The following is a 15,723-nucleotide window of genomic DNA, read 5'->3' as shown; positions in this document are numbered from 1 at the left end:
GAGTTTGAATTTGAAATTTTCTATTTCTTTTTTTATTGTCATGATATTGGTACGGAGTTTCCGCCGCTGTTTGCGATGACTAATCTCCGTCGGGGAACTTGCAGACACAAGATGAGTTATTCCCTTCCAACCAAATTTTCTCCATACGCATGTGCCAGAAATCGAACTCCTAACTACATACTTAACGAAACCAATACATTTACCACTTTGAACCAATTCATTATTAGTCTAGTTCTTTATATTTAATGTGTGAATTTAACCACTGAATTATTTAAGCAAAATTACAATAAAATAAAAATAATACATACACTTTCTGATCTCCTTGATTTATTATTAAATTGCTGATTGACTCCACTTATTTTCTTTGACTCAAAGTCCACTTTCTTAAAACTCCATAAGTAAGCATTTATAAAAACTAAACTATAGTAAAAGAAAATCATTGACCAAAAATGGTTTCATTTTCATTCTCTTTATTTTTCCCTTCATAATTCTCTGTACTTTAAATTTCATTATTTCATCTCTAAAATCTAAAACTGCTACAACCATGTCCCTCACTCACCACAAAAAAGAGGTACTTATTACCATTAAAAGTTAAATAACCTTTTAAGAGACACAATATGCAGTTGTGATCTATAAACTTTACACTTTACTCTCTCAATATTATTACATTTAGTTTCTTTAATAATTCAATTATTTTATATATTTTTAGGATTTTCCTCAAGTACCACAATGAGACAAATGATGCTATTACTGTAGAAAAGTGAAGTAGAAATTATTGAAGAAAAAAGGGTATTTTTTTATTCTTTCAATTTTCTCTCACTCTTCAATCCACATGCACATGTTTTTTCTTTACTTATCATTTGCTGCAAAATTATTTTAGAGTTCTCTTTTTGTCTCATTGTGAATTATTCTTCAATCTTGATCATTTTAGTTAGATCTCTAGAAAAACAAATGATTATATATATTTTCAATTATTTGGAGTTGTAGCTTTGTGAATTTGTTCAAGATAAGGTAAACCCATTTTTCATTAATCTTGTTTTAGTATGAAATTATATTTTTTTATTTAATTTAAATTTTGTTACTATGATTGTTTCTTGCAAATCTTTGTTGTTCTAGTGTTGGATCATATCATAAATTTCTAAATTTATAATTGTTAAAATGTTGTGTTTTTTTTTGGTGTTTGGTAACTGTTTGTCAAAATGTTTGTTTGATTGTGAAAAGGTTGTTTTTTTAATTTTGTTGTTGTTGTTTGATTAGATGGCAGAGACAACTGCTTCAAATTCTGCTTTGCAAGTGTCTGTTTCTTTTGGTAGATTTGAGAATGATTCTTTGTCTTGGGAGAGATGGTCTTCATTTTCGCCGAATAAGTACTTGGAAGAAGTTGAGAAGTGTGCCACACCGGGATCAGTAGCGCAGAAGAAAGCTTACTTTGAAGCTCATTATAAGAAGATTGCGGCCCGGAAAGCTGAATTGCTTGCTCAAGAGAAGGAACTTGAGAAAGATTCTTTCAGATCAGAAGATCAAAATGGTATAGATCTGAGTGAAAATGGTGACGATAACACTTGTGAGACTGATTCGGGGTTTCAGATATCCAACACTCATGGTACTACTGATGAACACGATAAGCAAGAAATTGGAATCAGTTTGGTTGATGAAATTGGCAGGAGTCATGTGGATGACTTGAAGGAGGAAGTTGCAGTTTCAATAGATTACCAAAGTTCATTGGCTGAGGTAGAGAACAAAGAGGTAGAAAGTGGATCACAGTCACACGGTTCGTACAAGATAGACGACGCTGAAGAAGACGTGTCCATAAAACAACAAGAGCGTCTTGAAATTGAAGTCGAAGATGTGAAGGAAATTGTGTACAAGGAAACAGAAAAGGCTTTAGAAGTTGAAGAAAAAGATGTGAAATTGGATCAACCAAAGGAATCTAAGGTTTGTTTTAATTCATATTTGGCAAAATCATAATGTTAAATTTCTTAAAAGATTGAGTATTTGATTACCATTTATTTTGGATAGGTTATCGCTGCGAATAGGGAAAACAATGCAGCCAAGACAAAAAAGAAATCTGTGGTACCAAAATCTAAGGCATCTCCAATTTCGACACCAAGAAGTTCAAAGCCTACGTCAACTTCAACTAAAACATTGGCATCTGCCTCTTCAACTAAAAAAGGAAATTCGCCGTCTTTACCTAAGAAGCAAGTTACTTCTAGTGTGGAGAACAAAAAAGTTACTAACAGATCCTTGCACATGTCTATGAGCTTAGGTCCTAGTAATCCTGATCCAGTTCCTCAAACAAGTGATACTCCTATGAGGAGATCTCTCATAATGGACAGTATGGGGGATAAGGACATAGTCAAACGAGCATTTAAGACATTCCAGAACCAGCCAAGAACTTCCGTCGAAGTAGACAAATCTGTAAAAAGACAGGTAATTTGAAAATATTTGTGGACAACTGAAGTTCATTGTTAATGATATTTATCTGTCTGAAAATAACATTGATTTGAAAATGGTTTTCTACTGATAACGTGGATAGGTTCCTTCAAGGGGGACTGCATCAAAGGTGCCAACAACATCTACTGCTTTGCGGAAAGAAAATGGACGGTAAATTTTTAATCTGAACTTTTATTGTCTTATATGCACCTGTTTTTTCTATAACCCATTTTTTGTGCATAAATTTCTTACTATTAATGCGTTTCAACAGCGGAGTGAATAAGGTTTTATGTTTGTAGTTTCCTTATAGAGAACTTCAACTAAGGAAACTATAGATAAATGTTGATTCAAACATATTTATAACTTAATTTTGTCCCTTGACCAAAAAAAAAAAAAAACCTAATTTTGTCCAATAATATCTGTTGTGACTTGAATTGAAATTTTCCTTTAATTGAAATTTATTATACTTCATAAACAGTGCTATGAAAACAACTATTGTTATCTATTGAATGAAACTACTTGCTAGTTTTGGGTTTGATGAAATATATCAAACCCCTTTCTTTGACAAAGCATTTGATAAGATTTCTATACGAAACAAATCTAATAAGTTCTATTTTGATTATTTTGATGAAAGCACATGGAATTAAATTTTCTGTATGATGACCCTCTTGGAAATTATTTATGAATAGGCCAACTACGGTTGAGAGGATGGATAAAAGAAGTGGAAATGCTGTACGAACTTTGGGCCCAAAAAGTGACACCAAATCTGAGAAGGGGAAAGAGGTAGGACTACATTTTGATCTTTCAAATTGACATTACCCCTTATTCGTAGTTTCCGCCTGACTAAATTATGTTCTTTCTTTCACCTTAATCAGTCCTCAAGAAAACTAGAGGAAAAACCTATTGCAAAAGAGGTACGACAAACGTGTCTCCAAACAAAATTGAAGGTACTCTTCCTCATTCCGCAATGTTTCTCTCGAAATGACTGTCATTTCCTATATTCCTGCCTTGGCTTCACTTAAGTGTGTCGTCTTAAGTATCATTTCTCTCAAAATGATACTTATTGTGTGTTTGGGTGAGCATTTAATAATGTGATTTATTTGTAATTGATTTTTGTAAACTTGATGTGGTTAAAACTGAGTTTAAAATGAAGTCATTTATATTTCAGTGTTTTTAGTCTAGAATCAAATTTGATATAAAATATTGTGTAATGTTTGAATTCAATTTAGGGAGAGACAAAAGTGATAGTAGAAGCATAGTATTGGTTTTGACATGTTTGAGTGTCTTCAAGTAGTATTGAATTTTCCTACAGAATTGATTTTAACTTGAAGTTGAGATTGAGTTTTTTCCTATAGAATTGATTTTTAGCCTAATGTTTGGGCCCATGATGTACTCATCATTCTTCTCAAGGCACACTCATCGATTTTATAAAGCTTGAAACTGGTGCTTCTCGCTCAACTCATGGTCACACCATTTTTTGCTAAATCCACACACTTGTTCAACTCACTTTTCACTAAACTAATTTTACAAAATCAATTCAATTTTTTTTTCCCATTAAGAGCCAAACATACAAACTAAACACGAGCTACTTTTACAACTTCTGGTCAAATTGAGGTTTGTATACAAAATCATTTTTACTGAAAGTAGCTGAACATGTACTTTTAGAAGGGCTGATCTGGGTTATGAATGGACTTTACATTTTCATGTATATGCACAACTAACATGTCTAAACACAGGAGGAAAAAGAGGCAGAGATGAGAAAGCCAAAACATGATTTCAAGGCCACACCCCTACCAACCTTTTATCGTGGTCAAAAAGTATCAAAAAGTCGCGCAGAAAAGGTATGTTATACATCTGAACTGATAAGTCATATGTACCATATTCATATCTGAAATGAAAAGTTTTGTGTTGCTTAATGTTATAAAGTAACTTAAAACATAACTTTTTGGTACAGCTGACTACTGATTGCATTCTTGAGACACGTGTGAAAATGACTAATAATCTTAAACTTAACTTTTAATCGAAGTCGTCTTAACATTGTGTTTCACAACTGATAATTGGATCTGGTAATTGTAATCAAGTTAGGGAGACCTATGGGACATGGCTGTCTTGTTTTGCTTTTAAATATATAATGTTTTCTGCCAAATGAGCATGTGGGTTGGTGGTCCATACTAGAGATAATCATGAGAATTTCTTTTTTACCGTCAAACAAGATTTCTAGGATTGTAGTACCCTAAAAATGGGAATGGATCTGCTCATGCGAAAAAATTAATACGAGAGGGAGAAATGTGATATCTCGCCATTCAAATTTGGGCGAGGTGGACCCACCCATTTTTATCTCTTTTCTGAATGGAGAGATTACACTTCTCCATCTCGTGTGAATGGCTCTATTATTTCTCATCAAACCATCTAAGTAGTTTTCTTAGAAATATTAGTAACACGCCCTCTATTATTAAGTAAAATTTGCAGGGGTCGTATTAATTAAGGAGGGGGTCCCACTAAATAGAAAACGAGGCTCACATAAATTTCACTCAATAAGAAAATATATATGTTGGAAAAAAGTATGTCAGAGAGTACTATATTGAAATTCTTCCTCTACCATCCCTAAAACCATATGTTGAATGTAGTTTTGAATATGCGGGGACATGTTTGGCAATTTGGTACATAATTTATTTTGAATTAAAACAATGATTTTGTTATTCAAATGCAAAAGTAATAAAATATTTCTTTTCGGCAAAGGAAAATCATGTTTGATATATATTTGCAAAATTATCCTCTTATTTTAATACTATCTTATTACTTTAATAATAATTACACATCCATATTAATAACGTTGCATCTAAAAGTGATTTTTTGTCTGTACTATCCAAATAATGCTCATTATGTTAAAATCACTTCAAACACCCTTTTGTTGACTAAAATAAATTTAACAAAATCAAGTTTAACCAAGATCAAATTTCCAAACTCTAATCCAAACATACGCTAGGTTTCCTAAATTCAAAATCTAGGTGTTGTTGGCTTCTGGTTCATTTTCCTTCTGCATAAGAGGGCAACTTTCTCCACCCCCAAGATCAGTTTGGATGTACACATATGAAAAACCACAATTTTTGTACTGTCGAAAAGTATACTTCCGGAAAAACTATGTTGCCTGGAAGTAAACTCTTCCAGGACCATATGTGGTTTTTTAGAATTGTTGGGTGAAGAAAGTTGCTTCCTACACATAATGGTTGACAGTCCAAATTGTGCTCCATTCGAAAGCCCTATTATTTTCCATTGAGTTCTGAGACTTGATTATATGCTAGCAGTTAACAATGTCCTGTTTCCATGACTACTCATGCAGGGTGATGCTAAGACTGAGAATCGGCCGGTAGCTGCTACACAAGTGGTGAAGGTAAAGAGAGGTGTAAATGAATAGAAGTTAAACACACCAGTGAGTCTGGTAGTATATGTTCAGAGTATAAAACAATGAAAACAATTCAACCCTATGATATTATAGTTCAGTATGCAACAGTGGAACAGTCTTCTAGTTAAATAGGGAGCTTAATTATGAACATTCTGAGAAGTTCGTAGAAGGAGTAGACATCATTTATTGATGGCAAATTCTTCTTCTAGAAAATTCAAATTAGAAAATAATATTGTATAATGCTTGTAATAATGTGAAAAATGCATATATTTTCTTGTAGTTGGTTGCATCAGTTTTCTGTCTCTCTTCAGCCTATGGGTGATTGATATATAGTAGTTTCTAACGTATTGTAGATCACATATCTCTTGAAAAACTAAGAGAAACTTGAACAAATCATTAATGTTCGGTGATGCGCTAACTAGTGCAAAGCGTTATCAAGGAGTGGTTGTAGTGTAGCAGAATTTGAATAAACTTTTCGCTATCTGCGACTGTCAACACTAGCAATGAAGTATTATAAACCCCATTTCTGTATACTCACCCATCTTCACATTCACATGCAATAGTGTAAGACCTGCATTGGGAAGCGTGATCGAAGATTTTGAGAAATATGGAAGCCCAAACTAATTAAGTACATCATTAAGGTATACACCCTTCATGTTCTGGAACATGAACTGTATTAAGACTTTTTCAGAAATGGTGGGATCTTTTCAAAGTTAAAAATTCAAACATTATTCTAGCACTGGAATGCTACAAACATAGTAATAGTAAACAAGAAAATATGTTGCAAGTACTGTTAATGCCAAAAGAATCCAACATCTATATACACTAGACTTCAAAAAGGCTCGTGAACAATAGTTCTCTATACAAGTAACACCTACATTTTATAGTATCATAAAGACAAGGAGATATTAGCTTAATTTTCCAGACACAAATTGGTCCTGTCATGACAGAATTTCAGCTCCTTGGGTAATTGGTGACATAGGAAAAAGTTGAAACAGTTTTACTAATCCTAGAATTGTTTGACCTGCTATGTTCCGGCAGGTTTGACACCTCAAAAAGACTTTTCTGCTCATCCCTCTGCTGACTTCCACCCTTAATTTGTCGTGCAAGGTTTAAAATAGCGAAGGTCGCTATTTTCATTGTTGTGAAAAATTGCAGTCAAATACGACTTGTATGGCCTCACAGAGACTTGAAAAATGTTGATGTCACGGACATTGCGAACGTAGGCTGTTTTTAAGACTTTGCCTTAGGTATCTTCTTTTTCTGCATGTTTCGAGTGATATCTATACAGGCTTGATCAACCATTCCAAGAAAATCCTTGACTATAACAAATAGATAAAGAGGCTGTTCTCCTGCACTGTCTTTTGAAGCTCCACCTTGATAATAATCCGTTGTTCTCTTAACAAGCTGCATTACCCTTGTTTGTTCTTCACTCACCAATTGCATTTCCTTTTCAGCATTTTCAAGAAAATGGTTCATCTCTCTGATAAACTTTCCATCTTTATCATTTTTTCCACACTGCGAAACAAGTTGCCGAATTTCAACTATCTTTGCCAAGAGTGCTGAGATAGAACCAACAAAACTATTGTAATCTGTTTGAGCAACTTTCTTTACATTGGAAAACTCAGCACTGACCCCTCCTACAATTGGTAATCCTAGTGTTGTATATTCCCTTTGTTTTTGTTCCTTTGAAGTAGCAGAATCCATAGAGTCTCCAATGCCACTGCTGCTATTGCTCCTACTGAAACTACGACTCAAACTATGATTGCGGTTAAGAACCGCGCGTTTTCCTTCGGAACGGACTACTTCTTCAACCACAAAGTGAAGCAATGTGGTTTTTCCGTCAACACTCTTAACATCAGAGAGTTTCCTTAGAGAAACCAAGTTGAAAGCTTGAGCATTACCTCTGTTAGTACCTGCATTCATACGGTTTCCGGCCTTAAGAACTGCTTCAAGAAGCTTCACAAAAACTCCTTGGTTTCGAAGCTCCTTACACGCTAGCTCAAGGGTCTGCAGAAACTCCTTGATTTCTACAATCTCCGATTCATAATTCAACCTGAATAGAATTGCATTCAAGCGCTTAAATGCCGAAGGAACTGCTTTGAGGACGTGGTACAAGAAAGATTCAGCTGCTGCAAGTTTTGTTGGGTCTCCTTGATATTCAAGTATTTGGGATTGTTCTTCTTTTGTTGGAGCTACTCTTGAAAGCTTTTCAATTGTATCTGCATTGAGGCCTTGACCATCAATGAGTGCTTCAATGATTTCTTTTCGTGAGATTGCAAGAGATTTCAAAACTATAGCAGTGTTTTGTGATTTTCTAGGGTCAAGAATGAAAGCATTTGTCGATGCATCCCTGTTTGGACTTGTTGATTCCTTTCCTTTTGAAGTGTTACCGTCTGATTTGTTTGAATTGGCTGCAACAATCCCGAAGAGAGCTTCCATAAGATCATCATCAACCCTGAAAATTTAGAAAAATCATCAGTGCATGTTTTTTTTTTGTCTTAACCCTCTAGCCAGAATTTGAACTCAGGTTCTCCTGAACGATTTGACTCCCGAACGATTTGACTTTACTATAACTCATTAACAACTTCAGGTCAACAACATTGTTAATGATAAATAAATGTTGAAATGTAGGATCAAAATTTACATATTAATCTTAGAAAATAAAGTATATATTAGAATTACCTGAATGAACCACGGTCGATTTTGTCCCACACCATAGAGTGGTCAAGATTAGTATTCACCTTATCCCAATGCAACGGTTTCATTTTTACTTCACTTGAAGATGTTTCAATAGGGATAGGTGGTGGTTTTGATGATGACTTCAATTTCAATCCACCTGTCTTCGGCGGGGGTGGTGGTGCAGGACTCTTTCCACCAGTTACTGGAGGAGGAGGTGGTGGTGGCGGTGTTGCAGAACTCTTTCTATTTGGAATTGGTGGAGGAGGAGGAGGAGGCGCCGGTGCTGAGCTTTTTCTATCCGGTATTGGTGGAGGAGGAGGAGGAGGCGTCGGTGCTGAACTTTTTCTATCAGGTATTGGTGGAGGAGGAGGAGGAGGTGGCTGCGGTTTTTGACTCATTCTATCATCAGATATTACTGGCGTTTCATCATTCGTCATATTCGGAATTGATGAGACAAAAGGATTTGAATGTTTTGGAATTGATGAGAAAGAAGTTGAGGGTGGTTTTAGCCGTTTCGGCGATGAAGGAAGAAGGTCTAAAGAAAATGGTTGAGTAGGAATAATAGGAGGAGGTGCAGGAGGTGTAATTTTCATAATTGTATATGATGATTCTTGTGGAAATATATTCATGTGTGAAGTTGAAGATTTTCCTCTAAGCAAATGAGTTTCTTGATTTTCCCTTGATTTTTTCCTTGATGACTCTAAATTTTTCCCTTGATTTTCTTCATTGTGATTGTGATCATAATATTGTTTTTTTTTAGGACCACCCTTTTGCAAATCCTTATTAGAGTTTTGATCTTCAAGTTTTCTCCAATAAACAACATCTAAACCATCTTCATCAATAATAAGCCCTTTGATTTTACCTTCCATTTTCTCAATCACTTTCACTTGAGGCATACCATTTCCATGATCTAAAGAAGAAGTGTTGTTATTGTTTACAATCACAACATTTCTTCTTTTTGCTCTAAAGCACTTCATAACAAAGAAGAAAATTAGAGCAGAAAGAACTAATGTTCCTGTTGCAGATGCAGCTACAGCAGTTACTATTTTACTATTTGAAGAAGATTTTGTGGATGATGGTATTGGTATTGGTATTGGTGATGGTTGTGTTGGTTTTGGTTGTTCATCAGTTTCAATTGGATAAAAAATTTCAATGTTTTGGCTTTGAGATAAATTGGTGTGGCAATAGAAAGTTGGTATTAGAAAAATTTGTAAAACAAGAACAAGGATTAGAAGAAACATCATGTTGAAAGCCATGAATATGAAGAGGAACAAAGATTGTAATTATAATTACATTGATGTTTTCAAAACAAGATAATATGCTTTTTGTGTTTTTTTCATTTTGATGATCATTGCAAGCTTTGTCTTCTTCTAGAGTCTTCTTTGACTTTGTGCTATTGGATTTGGTAGTTGATATTTTTAATAAGCAGTTAATATTAGTATCATTGTGCTATTGGTTGTTGCAATGACCAATCTGACCCTGATATTTGGATTTTAGGTATTAGTTTCCAAGAAAAGGGGCAGGGGCAGATTCAAGACTAATTTTTGTTCAATAAATCAAGTGTATCGAATATCGATCAATTATAGTGTACATAATTTTGACTTTTAATGAATTAATTTTGTGATATTTTTAATAAGCAAGTTAATATTAGTATTATTGTGCTATAGGTTGTTGCAATGACCAATATGACCCTGATCATTGGATTTTAGGTATTAGTTTCCAAGAAAAGGTGCATGGAGGATTCAGGACTAATTTTTGTTCAATAAATCAAGTGTATCGAATATTGATCAATACGTAATTTTGACTTTTAATGAATTAATTCTGTGATATTTCTTTCCGCATGCAAATTGTTTCAATTTATGGAAAAAATTATGTTATTTGATGAAGGGATTAACTCTTTTTCAATCTATAAGAGTTTTTGGTAACCATTATATATAATAATGTTCATTCCATTTCACAAAAGATGTGTTGATTTGGTTCCCAAGCGTTGCAATTTTTTATGATTTCAAGATTTTTGCCGTTTAAATAAGTTAATTGGCATTGTCAAAAATAAATAAATAAATTAATTGGCAAAAGATATAAAAGTTGCACTGCATGATAATTGAACTCGCAACCTCACGTTTACACCAAAACAAGCCACACAACCAGGAGATTATTGCCAATACTATGTAATTTTATCGTTGTTACAAGAATATAAACATTACACATATATTTTGGAAATGTTCTCGCACACCCTTCATATATATAAAAAAATTGTTTCAATACTATGACATTTTATTCCGCATGCAACTTGTTTCAATTTATGGAAAAAAATATGTCACTTGATGAAGGGATATAACTCTTTTTCAATCTATAAGAGTTTTTTGGTAACCATTATCTATAACATTAATAAAGGGAAAACATTTCTTTTGGTGTAGCCTATTTTCTTTCCAATTTTACCCTTCATTTATTGCAAAAATTTCAAAAAAAAATAATATTTAAAGGGTGGAAGTTGAAATCGGTTATATCATTTCAAAAAGAAAATATAACTACTCTTTGAAATTAAAACACAAAAACAAAAGAAAGGAAAATCTAAGAACCCAAAATATATAGAACAAATTGGTTAAACATATTACATTTTTTTTATAATGTTTTTGTGTGTTTTCAATTCCGTGGCACATATGTTCTGTTATCAATTATTTGACAGGGCTGGAATCAAGGCATTTAGATTACATAGATCAACATAATTTTGGAGTCTTGCTGAAATTTAATTTCCATTTGGTGAATTGCAATGTTATTGCATCATATCGATATATGTAACGGTTTAGAGTAAACAAAATTCTATTATATGACTTATAATGTACATTGTATGGATTGAAATTGTTTGTATTCTTTATTGTTTTTATTTCATCATGTCTTTTCTTTTGAAAAAACTTTTCTTTTGAAAAAAGAAAGATGAACATGTGTTAACTGTTTTTCAACCATGCATGTTGTAGTGTTTGTACAAATGAAATAAAAAACTTTTGATGAAAACAAATAAGTTAACGTCTGAAAAATATCACATGCATGAAAATTGTAGTGGTTTTTTTAATTTAAACTGTGAACATGTGACTAATAGATTATAATTTGCTCGGTAACAAATTGGATTTTTATGTGTTGTTGATGGTAGAGAGTGCAAGCAATTATGTCAATTGTGGGTTCAATGGTGAAGAAACTTAATCTCACACTACCACCCGAGAGATGGTCTAGAAAAGGAAATGTGAGAACCCTTTAAAGGTTTGTTGTCTCAATTTTTCATCTTCTATATTTTAAATATTTGAATTGACTTTGAAGCATAATAGTGTTAAAGTGCTTCTTCTGTTTTCCATTTAATAGGGTGTAGGATATCCATTATTCTCAATTTTGAAAGAACTATTTGGCATCTAATGATTTCTTAAATTAAATCTCACGTCATTTTGATAGCCCAATAAATAATACCAAGGTATGATAAATTATATATGCATGTCATGATATTAATTCTCCTTCCGAAAAAAAAATGATATTAATTCTCCTAATGCTTTTTTTTTCAATATGGTGAATCACTCTTAAAATATTTGTTAACTCGGTATTGTTTTATTTAATTTTTATTTGTATGTGTTTTATTTAGGTTGAAAAGATTATAACTTAACTCTATTCTTCACCATGACTATTGATGGTTACTAAATTGCTTTTGCCATTGTGACATAATTAAAGAATATCGTGTTTTTATACATAAAGGTTAGATTCTATACTTCACTTTTGATGTGTTCAAATTCGGAGTATTTTCACTCAATAGTTAAAAAATTTGACATCCTTTTTATTATTCGAATCTTACCATTTCATTGTTAAAAAATTGTTATATAAGAAAATGATATTGGAAGTTAACTAATCATTAAATAGATATATATTATTAGTGTTGTTTTAATTTTTCTTTCTCTGATGATTTTTTTTTTTTTCATTTATAATTTGATATGGAAGATGTGCAGATTAGTGCAAGGAGAATACGGATATGGTGGCACTACATATATGTTTGTTATTGGAGGGGATATTAAAAAATAACATATTTTGTTTCATGTCTCTTCCTCTCCTAGCCTTTTTGGTTTTATTCAAAAGGTTGGAAAGATTGTGCTACAATATCAAAATAGAGTGATATTATTTACTGAGATTGGTTGTTTTGATTATCTCTTTTGGTACTTTTTTGCTCAATTTCTTCATCCAAATTTAATTTTCTTCAACATTTTAATGAGTCGAAAAGTTCAATACAGTTTAATTAAGTTATCATGTTAATTTTCATTATTTCATTATTAATCTGTATTTTTTTCTTATTGTTTTTTAATTAGTTTTTCTTTATTTCAATTCATAGATACTCCTATGGAGTATAAACATGGAGAGAAATAATAGTACGAAAATAGAACAAATTGGTTGATAAAGTAATTGCATATTAGAAGAAAAACTAGATTAAAAAAATAAAAAGTTAGCGCAATAGAAAAAGCGGATCACACAAACGGGCACGGAACGTGCCCGTTTGGCCACTAGTATATAATAATGTTAATTCCATTTCATAAAAGATGTGTTGGTTTGGTTCCCGAGCGTTACAATTTTTTGTAATTATAAGATTTTTTCTGTTTAAATAAATTAATTGGCATTGTCAAAAATAAATAAATTAATTAATCGGCAAAAGATATAAAAGTTGCCCTGTATGATAATTGAACTCGCAACCTCACGTTTACACCAAAACAAGCCACACAATTAGGAGACTATTGCCAATACTATGTAATTTTATCGTTGTTACAAGAATATAAACATTACACATATATTTTGGAAATGTTCTCGCACATCCTTCATATATAAAAAAAATTGTTTCAATACTATGACATTTTTTTCCGCATGCAAATTGTTTCAAGTTATGGAAAAAATTATGTCACTTGATGAAGGGATATAACTCTTTTTCAATCTATAAGAGTTTTTGGTAACCATTATATATAATAATGTTCATTCCATTTCATAAAAGATGTGTTGGTTTGGTTCCCGAGCGTTACAATTTTTTGTGATTTTAAGATTTTTTCTGTTTAAATAAATTAATTGGCATTGTCAAAAATAAATAAATTAATTAATTGGCAAAAGATATAAAAGTTGCACTGTATGATAATTGAACTTGCAACCTCACGTTTACACCAAAACAAGCCACACAATTAGGAGACTATTGCCAATACTATGTAATTTTATCGTTGTTACAAGAATATAAACATTACACATATATTTTGGAAATGTTCTCGCACATCCTTATTGTTTCAATACTATGACATTTTTTTCCGCATGCAAATTGTTTCAAGTTAAGGAAAAAATTATGTCACTTGATGAAGGGATATAACTATTTTTCAATCTATAAGAGTTTTTGGTAACCATTATATATAATAATAATGTTCATTCCATTTCATAAAAGATGTGTTGGTTTGGTTCCCAAGCATTGCAATTTTTTGCCGTTTTAAATAAATTAATCAGCATTGTCAAAAATAAATTAATTGATTGGCAAAAGATATAAAAGTTGCACTGTATGATAATTGAACTTGCAACCTCACGTTTACACCAAAACAAGCCACACAAACACGAGATTATTGCTAATACTATGTAATTTTATCGTTGTTACAAGAATATAAACATTACATATATATATATATTTTGGAAATGTTCTCGCACATCCTTCATATATAAAAAAATTGTTTCAATACTATGATATTTTTTTCCGCATGCAAATTGTTTCAATTTATGGAAAAAAATATGTCACTTGATGAAGGGATATAACTCTTTTTCAATCTATAAGAGTTTTTTGGTAACCATTATATATAATAATGTTAATTTCATTTCATAAAAGATGTGTTGGTTTGGTTCCCGAGCGTCGCAATTTTTTGTGATTTTAAGATTTTTCTGTTTAAATAAATTAATTGGCTTTGTCAAAAATAAATAAATTAATTAATTGGAAAAAGATATAAAAGTTGCACTGTATGATAATTGAACTCACAACCTCACGTTTACACCAAAACAAGCCACACAATTAGGAGACTATTGCCAATACTATGTAATTTTATCGTTGTTACAAGAATATAAACATTACACATATATTTTGGAAATGTTCTCGCACATCCTTCATATATAAAAAAAAAAAAAAAAATTGGAGGAAAATTTGGTGTGGCTATAGCCACATCATGCCTTATGATGGATCCGCCCCTAAAAGAGGGTTCGGTCATCAGAGTTCAACCGCGAGGTAAATAAAGTTAGCTCAATAATTGTGTCTGCAAAAAATTGAATTCAAGTTTTTCTGAATAATTCGTCATAAGAAAAATTAATTAACCACTTGAACCCGATATTTTGGTTAAACTTTAAATTTATTGAAGTATTTAGTTTAGGGGTGAGTTAGTAATTTGATACCAATATTTGGTATTGAGTTGAACTTTTAGAAGTGGACATGTAAATGCAAAATGGTTGAAACTTGAAAGTGAATGCTGTGTCAAATATGTTTAGGTATACGTTTGAACTTTGAAGTGGTACTATCATATGATTTATTGGCCTTTTCAAAATGCCATAAAAGTTATCCAAATTTTGACTTAGCTTTGGTTTATAAAATATATTATGAAATATTAGCCACCTTATTAAAATATAAGAAGAATGGAACCAATTGTACATGTGTACAACTTTTCGTTGACTCCATGGTGTTGTTAAGGACAACCCCACAATTCAAGTCAATATTGGAGGTATTCGGTGTTAAAGAGAGTGGCTCACCTAATAAATTAGGGAATGAATCACCGTTTGTTCTTTAAAATTTACCAAAAAAAAAAAAAAAAAGTTGAACAATTTGATCTCTAAATTTACGACATGATAAATTAATCTATGAAGTGATCGAGAGATGGTAAATTTAGTTTAGTCTTTTATATCAATCAATTTAAGAAATTTTTATAGTTTTCGGGAACATAATTTAATTGATAAAAATATTATATGTAATATGTAGGATCAGAGTTCGAACTTTGATACTTCACTTATTCATTTTTTAAGATGAAATTTTATTTACTAGGCTACACTATAAAAATAATTATAATAAAATTTTATGAATTTAAATTGCAAAATAGAGATTAATGAAAGCACTATACAAAATTCTAGAAACATGCTCTCTAAGTCAACACATCCTAAATGCATAAATTAGAACTTTAAACATT

The 15,723-nt window shown here is 31.9% G+C and overlaps 2 protein-coding genes and 1 long non-coding RNA gene across 5 annotated transcripts; 2 read left to right on the top strand and 1 right to left on the bottom strand.

Annotated features, from left to right (window-relative positions):
* Positions 1-366: 366 nt before the first annotated feature.
* Positions 367-6,115, top strand: LOC123906833 (protein WVD2-like 7). Of its 3 annotated transcripts, XM_045956845.1 has the most exons (9): positions 367-571; positions 710-789; positions 1,258-1,935; positions 2,020-2,430; positions 2,537-2,604; positions 3,123-3,216; positions 3,309-3,380; positions 4,170-4,274; positions 5,774-6,115. In XM_045956845.1, exons 3-9 carry the CDS (start codon positions 1,258-1,260, stop codon positions 5,846-5,848), a joined length of 1,503 nt encoding a protein of 500 aa, XP_045812801.1. In that variant the 5' UTR covers positions 367-571; positions 710-789; the 3' UTR covers positions 5,849-6,115. The 3 variants fall into 3 exon arrangements, with proteins under 3 accessions (XP_045812801.1, XP_045812802.1, XP_045812800.1); XM_045956846.1 differs by lacking the exon at positions 367-571 and having other exon boundaries at positions 646-789; XM_045956844.1 differs by lacking the exon at positions 367-571 and having other exon boundaries at positions 778-1,011.
* A 378-nt stretch (positions 6,116-6,493) lies between these two features.
* On the bottom strand, positions 6,494-9,925 carry LOC123906832 (formin-like protein 4). Its single transcript, XM_045956842.1, has 2 exons — positions 8,522-9,925; positions 6,494-8,294 (listed from the first exon to the last, which is right to left on the bottom strand). The coding sequence occupies exons 1-2, from the start codon at positions 9,772-9,774 to the stop codon at positions 7,070-7,072; spliced, it is 2,478 nt and encodes an 825-aa protein (XP_045812798.1). The 5' UTR covers positions 9,775-9,925; the 3' UTR covers positions 6,494-7,069.
* Positions 9,926-10,981: 1,056 nt separating this feature from the next.
* Positions 10,982-12,678, top strand: LOC123906831. The gene is made up of 2 exons (XR_006809038.1): positions 10,982-11,278; positions 12,494-12,678. It is a non-coding gene; the product is annotated as an uncharacterized LOC123906831 (long non-coding RNA).
* The last annotated feature ends 3,045 nt before the right edge of the window (positions 12,679-15,723 follow it).

This window comes from Trifolium pratense, linkage group LG2 (assembly GCF_020283565.1).
Source record: "Trifolium pratense cultivar HEN17-A07 linkage group LG2, ARS_RC_1.1, whole genome shotgun sequence".
Lineage (NCBI taxonomy): Eukaryota > Viridiplantae > Streptophyta > Magnoliopsida > Fabales > Fabaceae > Trifolium > Trifolium pratense.
This window is presented reverse-complemented; position numbering and strand designations above follow the sequence as displayed.

Coding starts and splice junctions, on each gene's coding strand:
- LOC123906832 (XM_045956842.1), bottom strand. CDS start 9,774: ATGGCTTTCAACATGATGTTTCTTCTAATCCTTGTTCTTGTTTTACAA. Junction 8,295..8,521: donor ATCGACCGTGGTTCATTCAG/GTAATTCTAATA, acceptor CTAAATTTTCAG/GGTTGATGATGATCTTATGG.
- LOC123906833 (XM_045956845.1), top strand. CDS start 1,258: ATGGCAGAGACAACTGCTTCAAATTCTGCTTTGCAAGTGTCTGTTTCT. Junction 2,431..2,536: donor ACAAATCTGTAAAAAGACAG/GTAATTTGAAAA, acceptor TAACGTGGATAG/GTTCCTTCAAGGGGGACTGC. Junction 3,381..4,169: donor GTCTCCAAACAAAATTGAAG/GTACTCTTCCTC, acceptor GTCTAAACACAG/GAGGAAAAAGAGGCAGAGAT.